This window comes from Myxocyprinus asiaticus, chromosome 14, assembly GCF_019703515.2.
Source record: "Myxocyprinus asiaticus isolate MX2 ecotype Aquarium Trade chromosome 14, UBuf_Myxa_2, whole genome shotgun sequence".
NCBI lineage: Eukaryota > Metazoa > Chordata > Actinopteri > Cypriniformes > Catostomidae > Myxocyprinus > Myxocyprinus asiaticus.
The window spans coordinates 28981826-29004148 of NC_059357.1; the positions used below are offsets into that span (position 1 = coordinate 28981826).

Here is a 22323-nt window from a genome sequence, read left to right on the forward strand (position 1 = left end):
CCCTAACAGAAAAGCCATTTAGAAAAATAAACGTAGTCTACAATACTAGTTAAACCATCATAATAAAACCATTACAATAAACTAATCGAGTCGTCACGTACTAAAGTCATTCCACCAGCACGGCTGAGAATGGTTGAGTACAGTTAGCCAACCATGCAAAGAATTCCGGGCCGGGAACGGTTTATAATTTTGCCGTGACGAACCATGCTTAAGTGGAAATGCTACTGTAGCCAAACCACACCGTGCTCAGAACCGTTCGGCCCGATGTTGGAAAAGCAGCTTAGGATTGCCCTAAAGCACTACGGTTATATTGAAGAGCATCATTCTGCGTTCAGGATGCATAGAAGCAGTTTTGTGACGCTCTGTATTGGAGTCTTTATTTCTTACTTGGATAGTTTTGTTCAATAAGATGTTATAGCTATTTAACCCATTTATTTGTTGAATATCTGTTCCTTACCATGTTAAAGTGCTGCACTTAGCATCTTAGCGGAGCCTAATTATACATCATTATCCTTAAAACAGATGGGTCGACTAGTCGTTCAAACCAACAGACTATTCGATTATGAAAATTGGTAGTTTTGCACATCCATATGACATGCACAAATACTATAAAGATATATTATAAACTTAAATACCTTTGGGAAAAAAGTACCACAAAAAGTATCACATATCACAAAGACTGGCCAGAACACACTTCAAAATTCCACATTTTGGATTTTATGAAAGTCATACAAGTTTGGAATGATAAAAGTGTGAGTGAATGAAAGAATATTAATTTTTGTGCTAACTTCCCTATAAGTCCACAGTTTTGTCTCTTTACCTTCTACTAGTATTATCAGCCTGCTGGCTTGCTTTCAGTTACAAGAAATGTAACAAACTAAGCTCTATCCAATGCTTCAGTGGCATGCACACCGCAAGTAAACTCTTGTGCAAACTAATGTCTAGCACGGATGTACACATTAAACAACTTAGTCAGGCACATGCCCCATCTGCATCCAATAACAAATATCCTGTCTAATCTCCACAGACCAGTCCTTCACAGCTGCTCCAAGAGTCTCCTGAAGTTTTAAAGGTTCCTCACCTCAAGCTGTCTGCCGGCTGATCTCAGTTGATGAGGATTCCAGGAGGCCTTCCATCCTCTTCAGTGATGTTCCTGAAGTTGTTCTCAGCTTCATCAACACTCCTGAAGCACAAAACCAAAAGTACACATGACTCTAAGGCTGGACCCAAACAGGCAGCAAAAAAAAAAAAAAAAAATCTCAAATCTGTCTGTTATTTTGTAGTCTGAACAGCCACTTGAAAAAAAAACACATGAAATCTGATCTGAACCACATTGTAAAATCTGATTATGATTTTACAAAGTAAAATGACTTGTGAGTCAAGCACCACGGCGAGATGTCAGTGGCATGAGCAGAGGCAAAATTGCCAGTTTGCAGTTCTCTTTTTCAACAGTGATAAACTTTGTCTCTTGGCATTATGCTAACACTCAAGTTATGATGGTAAATTATGTATATATATCAGATATTTACACCTTGTCTGAACAAATCTGATTTCATCACTTGCAAAATGCTAAATAAGTGCAGACGGTCAAATTCAGACTTATGTGCAATGCGAATATATCCTAACAAAACACAACAGTTAAATGAAGAAAGCTTACATTAAGTAGTCTTTGACGTCCTCTACGGTGAGCTCACTAGTGGTGTCTAGAGTGATGTCAGCGCTGCTGTTTGGAGAATCCAGGTCAGGGGAAGACAATGCACTCCGCATTTCCTCCAACAGCCCTGAGAGTGTGACATCATCCAAAATCATTATCACATCAGCTGAGTCACTGATTAATCTACACTGTTTGTATTTGTATGCATAATGGGTCTGTAGTTTGAGTAAAGCAGTGTCTTATTTTTTGACTTTTCAACCAAAGCAATGAACTCATCATATTTCATGAGATGTGATGTTCTCCGTGTTTTGCATGGTCACAAAATGGGTGTAGGAAAAATTTACTGCTGTCTGAGCCATTAAACCATGTATTGGAACATAAATTAGACAAAATCATAAAAAAAAATAAATAAAAAATAAAATAATTTCCAGTAAAACAAAACCGCACAAATGCTGGGTAATTTAAGCTATTTGGGTGAAGAATTACATTTATTTTCCAGCTGTCAAGACTTTTAAAAGCATAATGGTTACCTTCAGCTTCAACAGACTTGCTCTCTGCTTGTGTCTTATGTGTTCCATTAGCCTGTGGTGGGACTGCTGTGCTGGAACTGCTTAAAAAAAAAAAAAACACACACACACACACACCGATCAGCCACAACATTAAAACCACCTGCCTAATATCGTGTAGGTCCCCCTCATGCTGCCAAAACAGTGCCAACTCTCAGAATAGCATTCTGAGATGTTATTCTTCTCACCACAATTGTACAGAGCGGTTATCGGAGTTACCGTAGACTTTGTCAGTTCAAAACAGTCCGGCCATTCTCGGACCTCCCTCATCAACAAGGCATTTCCATCTGCAGAACTGCCCCTCACTGGATGTTTTTTGTTTTTTGGCACCATTCGGAGTAAATTCTAGAGACTGTTGTGTGTGAAAATCCCAGGAGATCAGCAGTTACAGAAATACTCAAACCAGCCCGTCTGTCACCAACAATCATCCATGCGATTATCTAATCAGCCAATCGTGTGGCAGCAGTGCAGTGCATAAAATCGTGCAGATACGGGTCAGGAGCTTCAGTTAATGTTCACGTCAACCATCAAAATAGGAAAAAAATTTGATCTCAGTGATTTCGACCGTGGCATGATTGTTGGTGTCAGACGGGCTGGTTTGAGTATTTCTGTAACTGCTGATCTCCTGGGATTTTCACACACAACAGTCACTAGAATTTACTCGGAATGGTGCCAGAAACAAAAAACACCCAGTGAGCGCCAGTTCTGTTGACGGAAATGCGTTGTTGATGAGAGAGGTCAACAGAGAATGGCCAGACTGGTTCGAACTGACAAAGTCTACGGTAACTCAGATAACCGTTCTGTACAATTGTGGTGAGAAGAATAACATCTCAGAATGCTGTTCTGAGATGCGGGTTGGCGCTGTTTTGGCGGCACGAGGGGGGCCTACACAATATTAGGAAGGTGATTTTAATGTTGTGGCTGATCGGTGTATATGACTTGAAAATGCAGAACTATTATTCTCTGAGCATTTGGAACATGATTCATTTATTTGACATATCTCACCAAAAATTAGCCATTTGTTTGTAACACTCCTATAGGGTTAGAAAAATGTATGTATGATTTAGTAAAAACTAAGACTGTCAATAAATATTTTTTAATCGAATTAGTCGCATATATCAATACTTTGATAAAGGCCCCCAAATAAAGTTAATTTAGTATATAATAAATACAATTATAAATAAAATATATAATAAATCTAATTTAGATAATTTAAATACATAACATCATATACCTACATATATTGTGGCAGCACACAATTATTTCTACAATACAAAAAGTGTCTTGAAATTCAAAATATTTTATGTTTTATTTCCATATCATTGAACATAACCCTATTATTGGCCTACTTCCATCAGAGCTATTTTTACTGGTCTATGTACTCATTCATTAGACAGGCGCTTATGGAGCATCTCAATTTGGTTGCATCACGTTTCACTAGTTTTTAGCGTTTCTAGTCATAAGCGCTGTGTTTTTAGAACGTTGTATCAAGTTAAATGCAGTTTGAAACATTGACAAACCCGTCTCGAGGACCCTGCATTCTGTTGTGCTCAGTCCAGCTGTCCTTAAGTGAAAAAGCTGAGGAAGGCTGAGCCAGAGCCCTTCTACTAAAGGAGCCTACAAGGTTAGCAACAAAATGCATAACGCAACGATCCCATCAACATTCTATGGGCGGTACACTGGCGAGGAGACCGGAGACCGCTTTTTTAAAGGATGTCTATGGAAGAGATGCTTCATTACGCTGAATAAACTGCTTTTGTGAGGAAACTTAACGAACTGACTGCCTAATCTTCAACATGCTTTACACTAAACAATCTTTTATGAGTGACCTATGTGTGGAGTTTACTACTATAAAATTACTGTTTTATAAAAGAAATCACGGACAAGTGCGCAACAGTCTGGTTCCAGAAGTAAAAATCCTATTCATTTATCCCATAGAAGAACTGATTTTTCCACAATAACTTGTAAACCTTTTAAGACAGACCTATCATGAGCTATGAGATTGTTCATCGATGATTTAAGATTCCGTCGAAGCCAATCGTCTGCCTTATTTCAAATTCATAGTTTAAAAATAGCGGAATTCATGGTAAACAACTACATTACCAATGGTACAACAGAGAAAGATCCACCAATCAGAGAGAACTGCGGCCAACAAAACCCATGAAACGTGCCTCAGAGTGACCACCCACTCCCATGAAGCACTGTGAACGATGTAATTGAGTCAGTTTCCCTTCACCCTTAAACTACTTATTTATTTGTACATATTGAAATATTTAGCAAAAAACAAACTATATTGTTTCTATACTTATAATCAACCAAAAATCAATAGTTTATATATTCCCATAGCTTTTTTTTCAATGACATCATTCGCAATGCTTGAAGGGATTGTAGTTCGTGCCCTCATGAAAGACGGTAAGTACACAGCCTTGTACCTTTGCCTGATTTTCAAATAATTTTTTGCCTCAAAAAAAAGTTTGTGATGTGGTGATTCTCCTCGGAGCTGGCTGGTTTGGTTCATGGCTTACAACTCTTTTATGAAGGATTTTATAAAAAAGGTCTATGGAAGAAATTAATGGGGAAAATACTTCCGGAACCCAGGCAGCTTAAAAAATTGGGCAGGCACCGTTGCGCTCTATTTTGCTACAGGTAGGTGTCGGTTTACAGCTCTCCCCGTTTATTTGTATGTTATCCGCAAATGGTGACCGTTACGCTCTCTCCTATGGTAAAAGGAGGTTGTTTTATCGGTACAGAAGATCTCTGGCTGAGCTGCCTGTTGCTCTGGTTGGTTTGATGAGGTGTGTTGCCTGTACAGCTGGAGTGCTGAATGCCCCCTACTGCCACATCAAGGTAGTACAACAAGCTTTTCGATGGTAGGAACGTGCCTTATTACTGAATTTACGTACGCATTGGGAGCATTCTTAATTGCGTTAATTTTTAATATGTGTTATTTTTAATATAAATAATCACACTAAATTAAAGCGTTAAATCGACAGCCCTAATTACAATGCAAACACTACAATGTTAACATTTTCATGTAACAAAATGAGCAATGATTCATCAACAGTAGATCATCAGTGATTGCATTATACAAATGTCTGGTATTCCTGTTATCAATTGGCTGATTCACTGAAAAGGTTGACTCAAGAAAACCAATTCAAACTGTTATCCTGAGCTCCTGAGTTCAGACATGTTTTGTAACTCTTTTCAGTTGATTCATTAAAAAGACCCGGTCCAAAAGAGTCATTTGTCCACAAATTGGACATCGGACACCTAACCCTAGCACCAAAAAGGGGCGGGAGCTCCAAACTGCCAGCAAAGATATAGGGAGCCCCTAACCTAACCCATTCCCTAACCCTGTGTGGAAGTGACACCCCTTTTGGAGTTGGTGCAACCCCCTTTGAGTAACCACGCCCCTTCTGGAGTAACCCCACCCTCTTTTGAAGATTCCACTCCCATTTGGAAATCTCCTGCCTGCAGCTATAACTACATGGCAACCAGATGCACAGAAATTCCACACTTCGCCTTTAAACTGTAAATAGTGGAATCAGTCCATGATAAGTACCTGTGTTCAGAAAGCTCATGAGGTCGCTCCACATCCACCTGGCACAGTGGCTCTGTGATCACACGAGCCGACAACGAGAACCGCTCGTACTCCGATGGTGAAATCAAGTAGAACCCTGAAAATATTGAAGATACCATGAATGAATTTCCTTGATGTTTAGAAGCTCAGAGCTAGAAATTATTTAAGATCACATCATTTAAGATTGCATTGTCTACCGACCTTGTCCATTCTTGGTGAACACACAGGAGGCAATGCCACTGATGTCTTCTTTACGGATGCAGTCATACCGTATCTGTGGTCTCAGTGCTGGCACACTAAATATGTGGATGTCACCGAGGTTTGTGAGGCACACTAGAGCGTTCTCAGAGTAGTCCTCAGAGGTAACGCTGGTGAAGTTCGAGAGTGCCACCTTCCGTACTCTGCAACCTTCATGGGCGGTCAACTTGAACTTTGTCTTCGCACTTACCTTAGGTAGCATGAAAACCTATTGGTTGCAAAAGAATGACGTTGTATTGGTTTTCAAGCATGAAGATGTTCAATTCAGTTTTTATTGTTCATTAAAAGGAATGTTCTAGATTCAAAATGATCTATCTATAGCATCTGTGGCATGCTGAATACCAGAGAAAATAATAGACATTCCTTAGTTCGTAAAAACAATGGAAAAACAAGTGTACAGTAACGGAAGTAGCAATTAAAAGCAGAAATGTCCAGCTTGCATTTTTTAATGCACCTATTTTAATACTTCAAAACAAAAATGTGTATTATTTGAGCAGTAAAGTTGTCTTAAACCTCCTTTTAGTGGTAGGACTACTGGAGGATGAACTTCTGGTTATGTAGTACTGATGTTATTTCTGGGGTGAGAGTTTTTTCCATGTAAACAGTGCTTTGCAGTTAAAGGAATATTCCGGGTTTAATACATTTTCTTAAAAAAAAAAAAAAAGAAAACATCTGGGTTACAGGTGAGGCACTTACAATATACGTAGGTGAATGTTATAATACTTACTGTTTAAAAAATATAGCCAAAAGATGTAAACACTATGCATGTTAACATGATTTTTGTGTGATAAAATCGCCAACTAATTTTGTCTTGTGTAAAGTTATAGCCAATTTTACAACTTTGTTGCCATGAAGACATTGTCGTAAACCCAAAATACCTAAAACGAAGATTTAAACAAAATTTACAGCTCAAGTTTTAACAGAAGAATTAATGTAAGAGCATTTATAAAATAAGCTTTACATTTCTGCCTCCAAAAATTTGCCCAATTCACTTACATTGTAAGTGCCTCACTGTAACGTTGATTTTTGCTTTATTCAAAGAAAAGGGGGGACAAGTCAAAATACATTTTTGTGGTAATCAAATCAACATTATGCCACAAATGCTGTCAACTGAAACAACTTGAGAGTTGCCAGGGTTACTGGTTTATCATGGTCATGACAGACGTTCGGATATAACTTGGACAAGGTTCGTAAGCAATTATTGTCAAACTAGTCTTATGTTAATATGTATTGAATTATGAATGAGCGTTTTGCACATTCAATATATTTGCACTACCATAGTGCTTCCATTACCTAATATCAAAAAACTTGCTTTTGCTTATAGATTAATTCTATGCACACTACACCTTCAAGCATTTAACTTTGTCCCTATGTAGATTTCTATTAGTATGTATATTCTTATTATTATGTATATTTCTTCATTTTTCTTTATTCAATACATTTATTTCCTATTTATGCATTTACTTCTCTCTTTTTTATTTTTGTATCTATGTTTACTTCTTTACCTTTTGGTATACAAAAAATCATTTTCATTGTACCCGTACAATGACAATGAAGAGCTTGACTTGACTTGATAATACCATAAAGTCTTGTTGCTCTTCTTCCGAAATGTTTATTCTAGTGTAATGCCTTGCCAAATAGACTTCCATAGTGAGAGTATTACTGTAAACACAATTCTGTTTTTACAAACTGAGGGACAAGTTGAAATTATTTTCTGTGGCAATCAACAGCATGCCAATATAAATCCACCATGACCATGAAATGTCCCCACCTTAAACTGCTCCTCAGAAGTAATAAGAACCGAGTGGCTGCCCTGCATGTCTGGTGCTTTGGCCAGATCTCTAGAGACTTCATACGGCTCAGGCAGAGGGTTTCCTCGACCATCCAGCACAGCGATGGACACCACTGGAGCTCTGTGCATCAGCTGGATCTCCTTCCCCAGCAGGGCCTCCACGTTCTGCTCCGAGAACTTCTCTTGAGAGGGCACGTCCAGAGCATATGCATACACTGAGCCAGAGTTCGTGCCAGCCCACATTGTAGGGCCATGGTGCGTCCCTAAAAAAAAAGGGGGGGAACAAATTATCTGATCAAGTGGCAGCCATGGTGAGAACATCATGTTAAACTATATTTTTGCCTTAAGAGCATGATCATAATGTGTTCCTCAAAACTGCTTCATGTAGTGTGTCTGGGAATGTATTTATACATTAATCTGCCTAACAACACTACATACTTCATCAATGGTCAAGTTGTAGTACAGGAATTGAAATGCAGCCCTGATATGGGTGCATCACAACTTAAATTTGTTTCTCAACACTTATTTATGAGGCCTCAAAATACCACATATTACATCCATGTGTTTGGTGTGAAACTGTGAATACCCTTTTTGCCCTATTCAGTCAGCACAGCTGTTTCAGACAACTGTACCTGACCTGACATACTATAATGTTCCAATAACATAAACCACTCACATTGTTAATGGCAAAGATATTTGCCCCCCATTATTGTTCATCATTTAAATATATTGTAATCAAGAAACAATAAAACTTTGTTCCCAAGTCCCTCTTGGAGAATTCACCTCTTTCCAAAAACTATTTGATCACTATTATGCAACAGTCTGTTTGAGCTCATTATTTGTAGAGCAGGAAAATGGGGCAGGGCTGCTTTGTGCTTATGTGGCCCAGACTATCCAGATATCATAATATACAGGAACAGTGTAAATAACTTACTTTAATAACACACAAATGTGGGTGAGTGTGTAAAAGTCTCGATCAGGTTAGACTATATTCAGCAGTGTCTTCAGGGACAGCCCACACGTCACACAGAACAAACAGAAAAAAAAAACAAGTAGAAAAGGACCTACTTTTCACTCCGAACTCACCATCTTTCTGATGTACATAGTCTGATTCTTACAGAAAATAAAAAATAGGCCCCGGTGGAAATCAAATATTACAACCAAGGCTAAAATTTCGTAATTTTCAAATCAGTTATGAGACTAAACAATCTTGCTTTTTTCCCACTACAAAGAACCAGGATTACACAACATTATTGTTGGCTTAACCATTTACAAATTTAACTCAAAATGAAAAATCAGTATACATGATTAATTTAATCAGTTATTCAACTCAAAATGAATTTAATTATTTGAAAGTTTGTGATAAACATTCTTAATAGTATCAGTATCATATAATAAAGGAATCTATGCCTTCAGAACAGATTTGCAACGCACATCCTTTACAAAGCTCTACAAATCCAGCCACTTGTGTGTTTCTTTATATTAAATTATTTGATTATGCTTTCAGCTGCTAATAAAAATGTAGTACTCTCAGCAGTGATGGAACACATTTACTGTACTATGTTTAAATCCATTCCACATATTTTCCCCTAAAATCTGCACAGATTCTTTCTGTGCCTGCTTATAACATTGCAATAATTTTATTCCCTCACCATCTCTGAGGAATGTGTCAGCAAAGCAGAGGCAGCGCACCACACCAGACAGCGAGTCGTCTGCAGAGCGGGGCTCAATCCGTCTCTGAACCGGTGTCACCTCAGCATCATGCTCTGCCAAATGTGCATTAGCCTCCTGCACCTGAAGAGAGACAGGTGAGGATCTTATTCAAAAGAAACAGAAGGTCGAAAGCTTTTTAAAAACACCAAAATGATTCTAATTTCTTAACAGAAAATCCGTACGATTTCCTTGACCACACTTATTCACCAATGAATTTCCATAACTTTTCTAGTCATTACAGATTACTGGATAAGGATAAAAAAATAAATAAAAAATAAATTCATAGAGACTGCACTCAAAGAGAGCCATTTCTAGCTGATTAAATATTTCAGAGCAGAGCACAACTAGAAAAATCTATATTCACTACAGAAATGTACATTATTTTTCCATTACATTTTGTTGTTGTTGTTGTTGCATTTCCATGGCTTTTCCAAGCCTGGGAATATTCCTTTTAAAATTCCCTGTTATTTCTAGGTTTTCCATGACTATGTGAGATTTTTACACACAGCTAAAAAGATACACAATATAATGACCGGCACTCACTTTACTGGTGGGACTATTAACAACAACACGCTTCTTTCCTGAAACTCGGCTCTTCCGGATTCTTCTGAAAGACTGCCGTAAGGATTTCTTTAGAGACTTCACTCGAGAGAGAGGGCCCTCCATAGCCAGAGAGTCATTGGGGTGTAGAGTGCACCTACAACAAAAAACAAACTTAAGAAGTGCATAACCCTTTAAGCTTGGAGAAAACAAAATAACCATCAAATCACTACAGTCTTGACCAACACAAAATATAGTTTGAAAGCTTAGAAGCTCTACTTTCCAATACATGCAGACATTATGACCAAAACTAGACAAGTGCTTTGAAATTTGCAGACAAATCAGAAGTGTTCTGTTTTGATAATTAAAAAAAAAAATAAAAAAAAAATAAAGGAACTGTACATATTATTGCAATCATTAAAAACATCAAACTGATCAAATAGCCATGTGTCACATGTCACTGGAAAGCTCTAAGAGTCAAATACAACCACAATATTTTTTTTACTCGCAGACAAAAATGTAGCAAGTAATAGCCAAGTATATGGGTGAGTTCGGAATGGCATACTATCCATACTACTCCTACTACTTCTGTCATGTTTGTCTATGGCAGAAATAAGAGTAATATGGTAGTATGCCATTCCGAACTTGGCTACATCTTTCACAATTATGTTGGTGTTGCTTATATGCCGCTTTTTCACTTTTAACTTTACAAAAAATAAACAGAACATAAAATATCACATACCATTACTTAGAGGAGGTGATTATTTTGCAAACGAGCCCACACACAAGGTAATCTGTTGCATAGGTCATTAGATAATCCACATGAAGCACAATGTTACATATGGCCACCAGCAGATGGTGCCAAGTAAATAACGCAGACTCACTGAGTCAAAAGGCCCACATTCTGTGGAATCTTTATTCAACGTTATGTTTGCATGTGTAAATAGTTCTTATGTACAATTATTGTTTTATACCATAGTCTGTTCGAATACTCTATTCTGATTGGCTGGAATGCGTGCGGTTCAAACCGTTGAAAGCACAGGTATTCCGGTCAGTTTTAGACACTGTTCGATATTAATGTGCTGTTTGTAACCCTAGCAACATAACATTATTTCCTAACCACTTCCATCAGCATACATAATATCATGGTATTCAGCTTGGAGGGTGAGAGAAGAACATCAGGACCTATTAAATGCATCTTTTGCTGTCTGGCAAGGCAATGCAAGATGATTTAAACTGCAATGTGTTGTGTATATTATGTGCTGAAGTGCAACCTATAGCCACTAGAGGCTCCCTGCACTCACATATCTCTGACTCAAACGCTGAAGAGAAGCACTGTTTGTTTACAAAATGCATGCAGCATTTTGCTGTGAAGTGCTACCGTTCATGGAGAAATTGCAAGTTGATTCTTAATTCAGTCAATCGTGCAGCCTTGATGGATACCATACAGATACTCAGAGGTAAAAATATGCAGGTTCCAAATTGTTTTGAATGGTTTTCCCCTTATCAAACAGTAAGTGCTACTTTTAATGTCAATGCCACGTTTGTAATGTTGGGTTTTCCACATTTATGTGAAATAAATAAATAAAATTCTCTGGAGTGCCAATCCCTCTTTGTTCTGTGGATATTATTATTTCTGGATTGTGCATTTAAATTCACAGTTTTGACCAAGTGTGTGGTCGCACTACTTTTTCTCTGAAAAACAGGCAGAGCTGTAGATATAACAACCCTTAAATTAACTGTTATTTTTATACAAATGTATGACAGCTGTAACTAATCAATTCTGGCAAGTGACCATGCCATAAGTGAGATAATCCACGGCTAGGTGTGCGTTTAACTATTTTAAATGCACTTCGCGGAGGGTGGTTCTTCGCCTCCACGTCATGCATTTAAAATGGTTTAACGCAGACCTTGCTGTGGATTATCCCTTACTTATTTGTATGGAAAGGCTTTTGGACACATGGCAATGTTTACTTGGACACTATGATAAAATATTTTTGTAATGCTATAACTTTTGATTGCTTTGTCGTATCAACACAAATTTTTTCTCAGATACAGTTGACATGATTGGAAACAAAACACAAATAAGAAATAACATTTTAGCTAAATTTTTTGTGAATTCTCAGCAATTTTGTAGGCTGTCAAATGTTTGATATCATTGTAGAGTTATAGGCCTTTAATTTTGGGTATGCAACTGAAACAGAAAAACACCTTCAGAGCTTAAAGGTTTAAATTCCTTTTTGAATAACCAAAAACAAAACAAAAATCAGGTTTTTATTAATATCGTTTGATGCTCTTGTGCACTGTAAGTGCTGAAGGAAATGCTTATTCAGATACTATGAATATCTTTATGGCAAATTAGACTTATCTCTTTGAAGCTGAAGCAAATAAAGCAGCATTAAAAGTGGTCCTGAACAAGTATTTGGCAAAGTAACAAGGCCTTGGATGGCCCCCTGATTTACCTCGCCAACACTGGATTTCGCCGATGGTAGTCAAACAGGCCAAAGCCATGACTGGTGCCAAAGGCAATGAGGTTCCACTCAGCATGCAGGGTTACCGCGGTAACGGCTGCAGGGGGCATGCACTGCACCAGGACGACCGGCTGGAATCCAGGAGCAAACACTACAGAGCCGCTCTTAGGAGGCAGCCGGTCGTGACCCTTCCACGTAAAACCCTCCCGGTCCTGGAGAAGATCCACTGTGGCCACATCAATCATGTGATCGGACTTCTCATCACTAAGACCCATAACTATAACCTGTGCACAAATCAACAATTATGAATTTACTAATACTGCTTTTTCTGAGTAAAACAATACAAGGGTTGCCAGAGTTAATGTGACCAATTAAATATATTGAATGCTGTTAAATTAAACAGTTAACGTTTTACCTAATTTCACATTAAAACCGTTTTGTTCTGTTCTCTCAGTGTCCTAAAGTCAGTTCGTAACATTCAATACATAAATTAAATTCAAGTGAAACTCTGCAGTCATTATGCTAGAATTTTCTTAAGATCAGCAAGTATGAAATATCACCAATAAAAGATACACACCATTGGAGGACTGTGGCAGACTAAGAGAATTGAAAAAATAGTTAAATATTTGAATAAATGCACTAAATTTTGAAAGACAAATATATTTTAATTGCATTAACAAAAACAAAAAAAAAACTTGATTGTAAATATTTGAATCCATTGGTAGCCTTAATAAATATATTTGTATCAATCATAAAAAGTATCAATCCTACTTGTCCAGCAGTGCCAGCCACCACCAGTTTCCCGCTGTATTTACAGAGGCTGATCTTCTGGATTCCTAGTCTGGGATCATCACTATACGGATCAAAACAGCCCACCTGGAAATAAATTAAAAGCAAACAGACACTGTTATTCTTCGTTAATGTATTTTTTTTAGATTCTTAAGGCTGCACAAACATAGAGCTTCAATGCCCTATTCAAGAGGAATTTATGGTACAAAAGCACACCTAACGCTGTCACAAAGAAAAACAAAATACCTTCCATATGCCAAAGAAATATTAAAGACCATCTACAGTGGCCACAATCAAGTCACACATAAAAATGTATGATTGTTATTGCTTTAGATAACAAAATATCAAACCTAGTGGCATCTGAAAACATATGGTGATAGAGCCCCAACAAACCAACACATTTTCTGAACCATTTTTGCACACATTTGTGATTTTCAGTGGATGTGTGAAATAACATCTATTGTATAATTTCAAACCTAAACATTTTGTAAAATGATTCACTTGAAAAAAAAAACTTTCGACCCCAGAGGGTTAAAGCTGGCCGTCCTGCTGGATTTTTTTCCTCATAACAGCGGAAACAACTTAAAATACGCCGTCATTTTTGGGCATACAGATAAGTGTAAGACATCATTAGAAACTATAAAGGGTCTACTTTTATTTGTGTACACTCACAATAACAACAAAACCTTGTGCTTTTGTAAAATAAAGAAAATAAACAGGGTGTGCTTTCAGCCGTCTCTGTCTCCGCGAGAATCTTTCTGAAACATGTCACAAAAATGAAGTGAAACTCCACTAATATTTATCACACAAACATGAAACATATGTCTAGAGAAAGCTTAAAATGTCTACTTTTAAATAAAACAATTCAAATTTAAAACAAATATTCTCCTGCAATGTAATCTGTATGAAACAAAGTGATGTACAGTTTCTCCTGGCTCAGCTAATTATCCCTAATATGAACACACCCACCAGCAGAGTGCACTATTCATATGGTAATGTGCTGAGGCGATCAATGCAAATGGTAAACGCCCCCAACAATGCCTTAAGTATCAAGTTCATTCACTTTTCTGCACATTTGGAAGATGTCACGCTACACAGGTGAGGAAGCTTCTGGATAGTGATGAAGTGTTCACATTTTCCTCAAAAGAACACAGGGAATCCGACGATGAACATTTGCATTTTGAAGAGCGACTTGATCCAATAGATCAATTGGAGGATACAATTTCGGATCAGTAAGTCTTTACTTACATTAGTTGACATGCTATTTTATATAAACATGTACATATTTTACTAGTTGGACTATTTCCAGACTTGCCAGCCAGTATTCAGAGTATTGACATTTGAAATATGTCGTAATAGGCAAGTTTTAGTTACATTTAAATGTTGTTTTGGCTAAAGCAGGTATTTAAATTGTATGCAGTATAATTATGATATGTAATATGATATAAAAATAATATGAATGTTTAGATTATATTTTAACTAGTGTTTATGCTGCCTTATTATCATCAACGAAGCTTGTGCTTGCAAATATCTGTTTGGGTGTAAATGTGTAAAATGTGCTGTAAATATGCCCATATTAGAAAATCAGCATATTAGAATGATTTCTGAAGGATCATGTGACACTGAAGACTGCAGTAATGATGCTGAAAATTCAGCTTCGATCACAGGAATAAATTGCATTTTACAATATATTCAAATAGAAAACAGTTATATTAAATTGTAAAAATATTTCACAATATCACTGTTTTTGCTATATTTTGGATCAAATAAACGCAGCCTTGGTGAGCAGAAGAGTCTTCTTTTAAAAACATAAAAAATCTTACATATCTAAACTTTTAAATGGTAGTGTAGGTCTAAAGTGTTTAAGTAAAGTCTTTACATAAAGAAAATGTATAGTCAGATAATACATTCATTCATTAAGTCTCCTCACATTCATTCTCTCTCAGGGGAGGGGTCTTTTTCTCCTCAGGTGTGAATCACATCAATTTTCATGATCATCCACACCTCCTCGCATATAGCCTAACACTAAAAGTGTCTTACAAAAGTTAAATGACTATATTGTTTTGTATGAATGAGTGATCAGGATGGTTTTCACATCATTTTTGTAGCAAAAACTCTAGGCTACAAGATCCAGTTCTCAAAAGTCTTGTGAACAAATGTTTAGTATGTGATATATGGCCTTATTTCAGTGACTTAACATTTTAGTTTTCAAAAACCACGCATAAACGTTATTTTCTCAAAAATACAAACATGTACATACATGTATATACATGCTGTTCACATATTATTGTAGCCCAGTTTGTGCTGAATACAGTGTTATCAGACTTTAGCCATTAATATGTTTTTAAGCAACTGAAAAAAGCACAAATGTCAAGTCATGTTAAAACTTCTCCAGGGCCCAAAACACCCTCAGACCCCATAGGGTTAAAATAAATGCCACTTGGTTTAATATTTTGTTATGTAATGCAAAGTCATTGTTATACAATTTTAACTGTGACTCAAGTGTCCAAATACTTTGGGGACCACTGTATGTAGTCTTACAGAAAATAACATCACATGCTCATAGATCTTCACATACACTCACCGAGCACATTATTAGGTACACCTGTACACCTACTTATTCATGCGATTATCTAATCAGCCAATCGAGTGGCAGCAGTGCAATGCATAAAATCATACAGATACGGGCCAGGACCTTCAGATAATGGTCACATTAATCATCAGAATGGGGGAAAAATGTGATCTCAGTGATTTCGACTGTGGAATGATTGTTGGTGCCAGACGGGCTGGTTTGAGTATTTCTGTAACTGCTGATCTCCTGGGATATTTACACACAACAGTCTCTAGAGTTTACTCAGAATGGTGCCAAAAACAAAAAACATCCAGTGAGCGACAGTTCTGAGGACAGAAATGCCTTGATGAGAGAGGTCAACGGAGAATGGCCAGACTGGTTTAGCTGACAGAAAGTCTACGGTAACTCAGACAACCACTCTGTACAATTGTAGTGAGCAGAATAGCATCTCAGAATGCACAACACGTCAAACCATAGTGTTTCTAATAAAGTGCTCAGTTAATGTGGTGAACAATATAAGACTACATTTCCTTCCCCTAAACAACATGTCTGCTCCCAGCTACACAGCTGCGGTAAAAAAAAAAAAAAAAAAAAAAGATAGAAATGTACGTTATGAAGGGAATTTAAAAAAAAAAAAAGGCAATCTTCATCTTCAGCAGACACTAGCAAAGCATTTCAGTCCTCAGACAGAAAGTCTGCTTTGAATTATGGTGCAAAGGGAATCAACTCCAGTGTGAATCCCATATGCTAAAATGGGCCACACGCCAGACTTCAGTCGGCACTTCACTTGTAAAGCAGAGGAAAAGGTGGATTAGGTAAACAAAAAGAGGAGAAGGTTAAGAAACTTGCCGAGCTGAAACTGCCCTTGTTCTGAAAGAAAACAGCAGCATAAAATAAAATCAAGTATTCAGTTGGTGTGATTTCAAGGTGAAGTGTGTAATATCTGCGACATTAGCGTCACTAAACAGAATTTGATCCTGGGAAATCAACCAACCAATTACTTATATTTGACTCTCTGATAGGATTAAGTATTGAAGAATTGAAATTACACACACTTCACCTTTAAAGGGATAGTTCAGGCAAAAATGACACCCTCATGTCGTTCCAAACCTGGATGAATCTTTCTTGTGTCAAAAATAAGTTATCTAGCATAATATCCAAACTGCTCTTTTCATTACAATGAAATTTAAAGGTGACCGCAGCCATCCATGGTCCTCATCCACTTTCACTGTATTAAACAGAGCAGCTTGGATATTCTGTTTCTTTTTGTGTTCCAGAAAGGCATACAGTTTGGAAACATAACATTAAGTAAATTATGACAGAATTGTCATTTTTGGGATGAACTATACCTTTAAACATTGTTTTAATGAGGGAAAATCTCCCATTAATCCCTGACCTTTCTAAAAGGAGGCCATTCCTCCTCCCCGGCCTGGTTCAAGCTGTCATTGTGGTCACAGTCGGTCTGAAAGATGTTAGCCGTGCTCAGTTTGTACAGCGGTTTGAGAGAGACTCCCGATGCATTCCAAAAACGCACTGTGCCATCCTCGTGACTAAAGCAACGAAAATAAGACATGATCCTGACAATTGATCCAAACACACATAATGTTATCCGATTCAACAAGGCTAATGGGATGTTTCATCTAAACCTTTAATAAACATCTAAGCAGCATTTTAAATTATTTAATTTGCAATGAGACATTGGAGCAGAGCAATAAAAAGAAAAACACTCACCCAGTTAACAGCAGTTCTTTCTGGTTTGGATCAGGTGCTAAATTTTTCCCTCCACATATCGGCCAATTCTGTCATAATATATAGAGAGAAGATCACTCTGTGTGCACATTAACGGGAGAGAAAAAACAAAACATCTGGCAATCTTTACATTCACTGAAGAAATAACAAGGACTTTGATGCTGGCGTTTGTTTTATTGATGGTTGTTAAATAAAATCCCTTTAGAAAGTCACACCACTAGGTTGTAAGCAGTTAAATCCAAAAATACAGTATGAGCTTACTGAAGTGATTAATTTATATAAAACAATAACCTAAAATGAAGGGCGGTGTTTCTTTTATGATGTTTTCATACACTTGAACTTTATACACATAACAGATGTCATATGTAATTTGCCAACTTTTAGTTTCCTGCTGAAATGGATAATAAAAAGACAAATTTGGTAGTAAATACCAAAAAAGTAAAATGGAAAAATATTTTAATAAGTCAGTCATATTTTTACATAATCTGCACCCGCAGAACTCTCACGAAAAGAGCTACAGACGAGAAACATCAACAAGAACAATTTCGAGGAATCATTTTAGAACGGAGCATAACTAGAAAAATTTACATTCACTATAGAAATTTCCATTACTTTTCCAGGCCTGGAAAACACAAAATGCAAAATTAGGAGCCCTGTGTTGTTGAAATAAAAGGTACAATTTTTATATTCATGGATAATTCGATAATGCTTGTGATGGACCGGCCACCTGTCCAGGGTGTTTCCCTGCCTTCGGCCTAAGACAGCTGGGATAGGCTCCAGCAATACCCGTGACCCTACATAAGACAAGCGGCTACAGAAGATGGATGGATCGATGGAATTCGAAAATGCTTTAGAATGTAGAACTTCTGAAAGGAGTTATGTCCCCCAAAATCAGCATAGAAAAAGTGAAAGAAAAGTAGCACAGGTCAAATACATGATGGCCACCTTTGTTTAAAAAAATAATAAAATACTAGCAGTTTGTCAGTCCATTCAGTATGTGTAAAATTTTGTATGCAGTGTCACTGGGTGGGGGGTTGGTCATCAGGGTTTGTATTACAGAAACTTCTTGTATTAACTCATTAGCTGAGAGCTGATAAGTTAAAGTTATATAAGATAGGATTCTAGAGTTAGACATTTCTGTAATATGGCTCCAGAACACCACATCTTAGGGTTCCCCCACATCAAAAATCAAAGCTTAACCCCCGCTTACTGGTCACCATTGTGAAGTCTGAGCACCCGTTCACCCACCTCATAGTTCTGCAGAGGACACTGTTGTTGGCCGGCACTGATCACTCGCTCCCACAGCTTGGGCGGCACATTTGAGATGTGGCATGAACAGGTGATGGCGGAGGAGTGCAGAGGAGCCAGGTAAGGAGCAGGGACTGTGGGCCAGCCAGCCATCTGAAGGTCAATCACTACCAGCTCTTCTTCCAAAAGAACCACAAGGGCTGAAGGGTCATCAAATTCTATAGGACACAGAGGCTGATTTAGCACACAGCTATTTAGTAGAAAATGTATTAGCCATTTACAGTACATTTATTATAGAGCCAATGTCCCTGGAGCAACCTGGGGCCAAGTGCCATTCTCAACGATGCTGGCTTCATGGATTGGAACTTGTGGGGTTCGAACCTACAATTTTTCACCAGGGGTCCTGACACTTTTTGAATGATGACTTACCATGAATTTACCATGACCTTTCCAGTCATTTGTAATTATTGGATAAGGACTTTAAAAATCATTTAGATTCAGAATGATTCACTAATGAATAATTTAGACAGATTTGTGGCCTGGTTTTAACTGTTCATTGAAAAGAACGGACTCAAAAGTATGATTCACTATAAACAAGCTATATGTAGCCAATTAAATATTCCAGAGCAGAGCAAAACTAGAAAAATGTACAGTAAATTCACTATAGAAATGACTTTTCCATGATTTTATTACTTTCATGACTTTTCCCAGCATGGAAAATTCCCAGATAATTCCAGGTTTTCCATCACCATGATTTATGAGCCCAAATAATTTAACCACCAGGCCACTAGGTCATATTGCAATTATTTTAAAACATCTTGTGTTTTGAACTGCGATAAGAAACAAAAAACTAGTAAGTGATTTCTTTTGACCATATTCTTAAACTTTCTAAGTGGCCACTTTCTGAGGGTTCACTCTTGAGTCCTCTTAAAAAGAACCAAACTCTGACCTTTTTTACTTCAGCCACAAACAACCAAATAAGCAATTAAACAGTGAAACAAAGAGGGAATACAATGTGTATTAACATTGTACCAGTTCAGTGTGTACCTGTTTTTGTCCACTTTGTAATAGGATCTCAGCCCACTATTCCTTATTATTTTTTAGGAACCCAGTCAACTTGAACATTGCTATGTGGCCCCAGGACAGAGCAGCACACAAACTTTGATTTATTTTATTAAATCACAGCCTTTCGCAGTTTAGTATTCGCTCAAGGTCACATCACGATTTACATTTTATTTTGATTAATTGTACAGCCATTCAGGCCACCCCATTCCAACCACGGATGGCCTGCTCACCCTTATCTCTGTCTGTGCAATGAATTGTGAAGAAGTCTATGACACGGGAGGTGAAGTCAAGGGTGACGTGGTTGCTGTCTTGGAGGATGGTTAAGCAGTGTCTGTCTCCATAGCTTGCTCTGGGCATGCCGCCACTGAACAGCACTAGAGGAGCTCTGCAGAGAAAATAGGAGATTCTAAATCAAACAGGCAGAGCCGAAACATGTGATTAAGGGATTTCATTTCACACACTACGGCACGAACCGTGTTTCTGTTGTCCTCCACAAGATCTTGTTCACAGCTTTGCAGGGAAAGGGGCCTGAGATGAGTAAAACAGAGGGGCAAAAACATAAGAGAAAGTGAGTTGGACAGAAACCATCAAAAATCTTGGCAGAGTGTAGTAAACATTGAAGAGAAAAACGCAGATGTTAAAAATTGGAAAATATCTGTAGAACTCCAAACCGTTTAAGTCAACAAACCATCGGCTAACAGTGAAAAGTGCATTTGAGGTTTACAATCCCTTTAATAGGTCTGGAGTGGGATTTTAATGGCCTGTTAGAAAAGCAAAATGGACTTGAAGCTTTGCTATAGAACATTTCCTAACATTGTGTGAGTTAAGCAAACATACAGGGTGACGAAGCCGTCTAAGAGCTTGTGGCTACTGGAATAACTAAATTAACAATCAAAAGTTTGGACACATTGAATTTATGTTTCTCATTACCTCATGAAGATATTGATCTGAAGGCTTATGCTTGCGCTGTAAATTAGTTCTGTCGACAAATACATTGTGCCTACATACGTGAATATTTACAAAAGTAACTTATTTTAAAAATGTTTGAAATGGATGAGTTGGACCAGATATTGAAGAAAAAGCAAATACACAGCATACATAGGAACTTCAACTTCAACTGCACCTTGTGCGACCCTGCATACACAGGCGTGGTTGTTTTATTTTGGCTTCGCTATATGCATAATTTAATTCCATTTAAACTGATTGACCTCAGTTCAGGAGACTCCGTGCTGTCAGTAAAGGGTTAAACTTTCAAAATACGGAGTCGTGTGACAAAACAACATGGTGGCGACCACAGCGGAGTTTGTCTTTCAGAGAAACGCCAACAAAACTACATCGGATAAGGAACCTAATTAAGTTTTTACATTGGAAGTCAGAAGATTATAGTCTCTAGTTTCATTCGATATGCCATTTTTTAAATTTGAGTGATTTATAGTGAAACACCATGCTGCTAAACACAATGTACACTAATGTGTACTGAAGGATATTTTTTCCTTAGAAATTCTATATTCACTGTGCATTATCACATTGAGAATCAATGGGTTCATCCAAAAGCAAAATATATTGCTTTCAGAGGCTTTATATGGAGTCAGGATGAAAATAAGGTGCATTTTTAACTGTTCTGAGACCAGTGCAGACAGACAGCACACTGGAGGTTAAGTAATTCACTAAATAGGGAGCAAGGGAGCATGCCATAGGTTTCCTATGCAGCTAAGTGCATTCACTCCTAAAATCTGACCAAAAGTTCAGTTTCAGGCTGCAGATGATGTTTGGACCACTCAACATGTTTGGCAGACATGGGACAATGGTAATCAGTACATAGATTTGGAATTTATAATGTATAATTTAATTTTAACATGGTTGGCAGCGATTGTATGATGCTGGCCTATACTTTGAATCAGAATTAATTATGCTAATTTCTGTAATTAATTAATGTAATGTCTGTAACATCTCAAAAACATGAATAACCAACATTCCTGGAAACATAATAAAAAAAAAACCAAAACACGGCAAACAAATCATCTATATGTAGCAGAGAAAGACAAAAAGGAAAGCGTGTGTAATTGGCATGTGCAGTGGCTCACCATATGGTATAGTGGACGAGACGGGGTCATGAGTGCATGGAGTGCTACTGCTGACAGCCCAAACCATGTATCCACCATCACTATGGGAACTGACAAAGCTGTTCCCCGAACGTTCCCAGACCAAACTCTCCAGCTGCTGCAAGAGTGACAGTCCAGCACAATACAAGACATCAAATAAAGACAAAAGAAAGCCAAAGGGTTCAAGTTAAACCATCTGCACAAGAAACTTAACATCAAAAACT

The 22323-nt window shown here is 37.6% G+C and overlaps 1 protein-coding gene across 3 annotated transcripts in view; it reads right to left on the reverse strand.

Moving 5' to 3' along the window:
* The window catches only part of LOC127451335 (lethal(2) giant larvae protein homolog 1-like), a 73867-nt gene that overhangs the window by 10599 nt on the left and 40945 nt on the right, over window positions 1-22323 (reverse strand). For 2 of the 3 annotated variants that reach the window (XM_051715928.1, XM_051715929.1), the window contains exons 7-22: window positions 22082-22217; window positions 20471-20525; window positions 20228-20382; window positions 18933-19150; window positions 17667-17734; window positions 17332-17485; window positions 13346-13450; window positions 12566-12858; window positions 10107-10260; window positions 9503-9644; window positions 7830-8113; window positions 6002-6266; window positions 5783-5897; window positions 2185-2264; window positions 1658-1781; window positions 1082-1183 (exon numbers count right to left, since the gene is read on the reverse strand). In XM_051715928.1, coding sequence (XP_051571888.1) covers window positions 1105-1183; window positions 1658-1781; window positions 2185-2264; window positions 5783-5897; window positions 6002-6266; window positions 7830-8113; window positions 9503-9644; window positions 10107-10260; window positions 12566-12858; window positions 13346-13450; window positions 17332-17485; window positions 17667-17734; window positions 18933-19150; window positions 20228-20382; window positions 20471-20525; window positions 22082-22217 — 2427 coding nt within the window. In that variant the 3' untranslated portion in view covers window positions 1082-1104. The remainder of the gene's footprint in view (window positions 1-1081; window positions 1184-1657; window positions 1782-2184; window positions 2265-5782; window positions 5898-6001; window positions 6267-7829; window positions 8114-9502; window positions 9645-10106; window positions 10261-12565; window positions 12859-13345; window positions 13451-17331; window positions 17486-17666; window positions 17735-18932; window positions 19151-20227; window positions 20383-20470; window positions 20526-22081; window positions 22218-22323) is intronic. The other variant, XM_051715930.1, reaches the window with a different exon arrangement.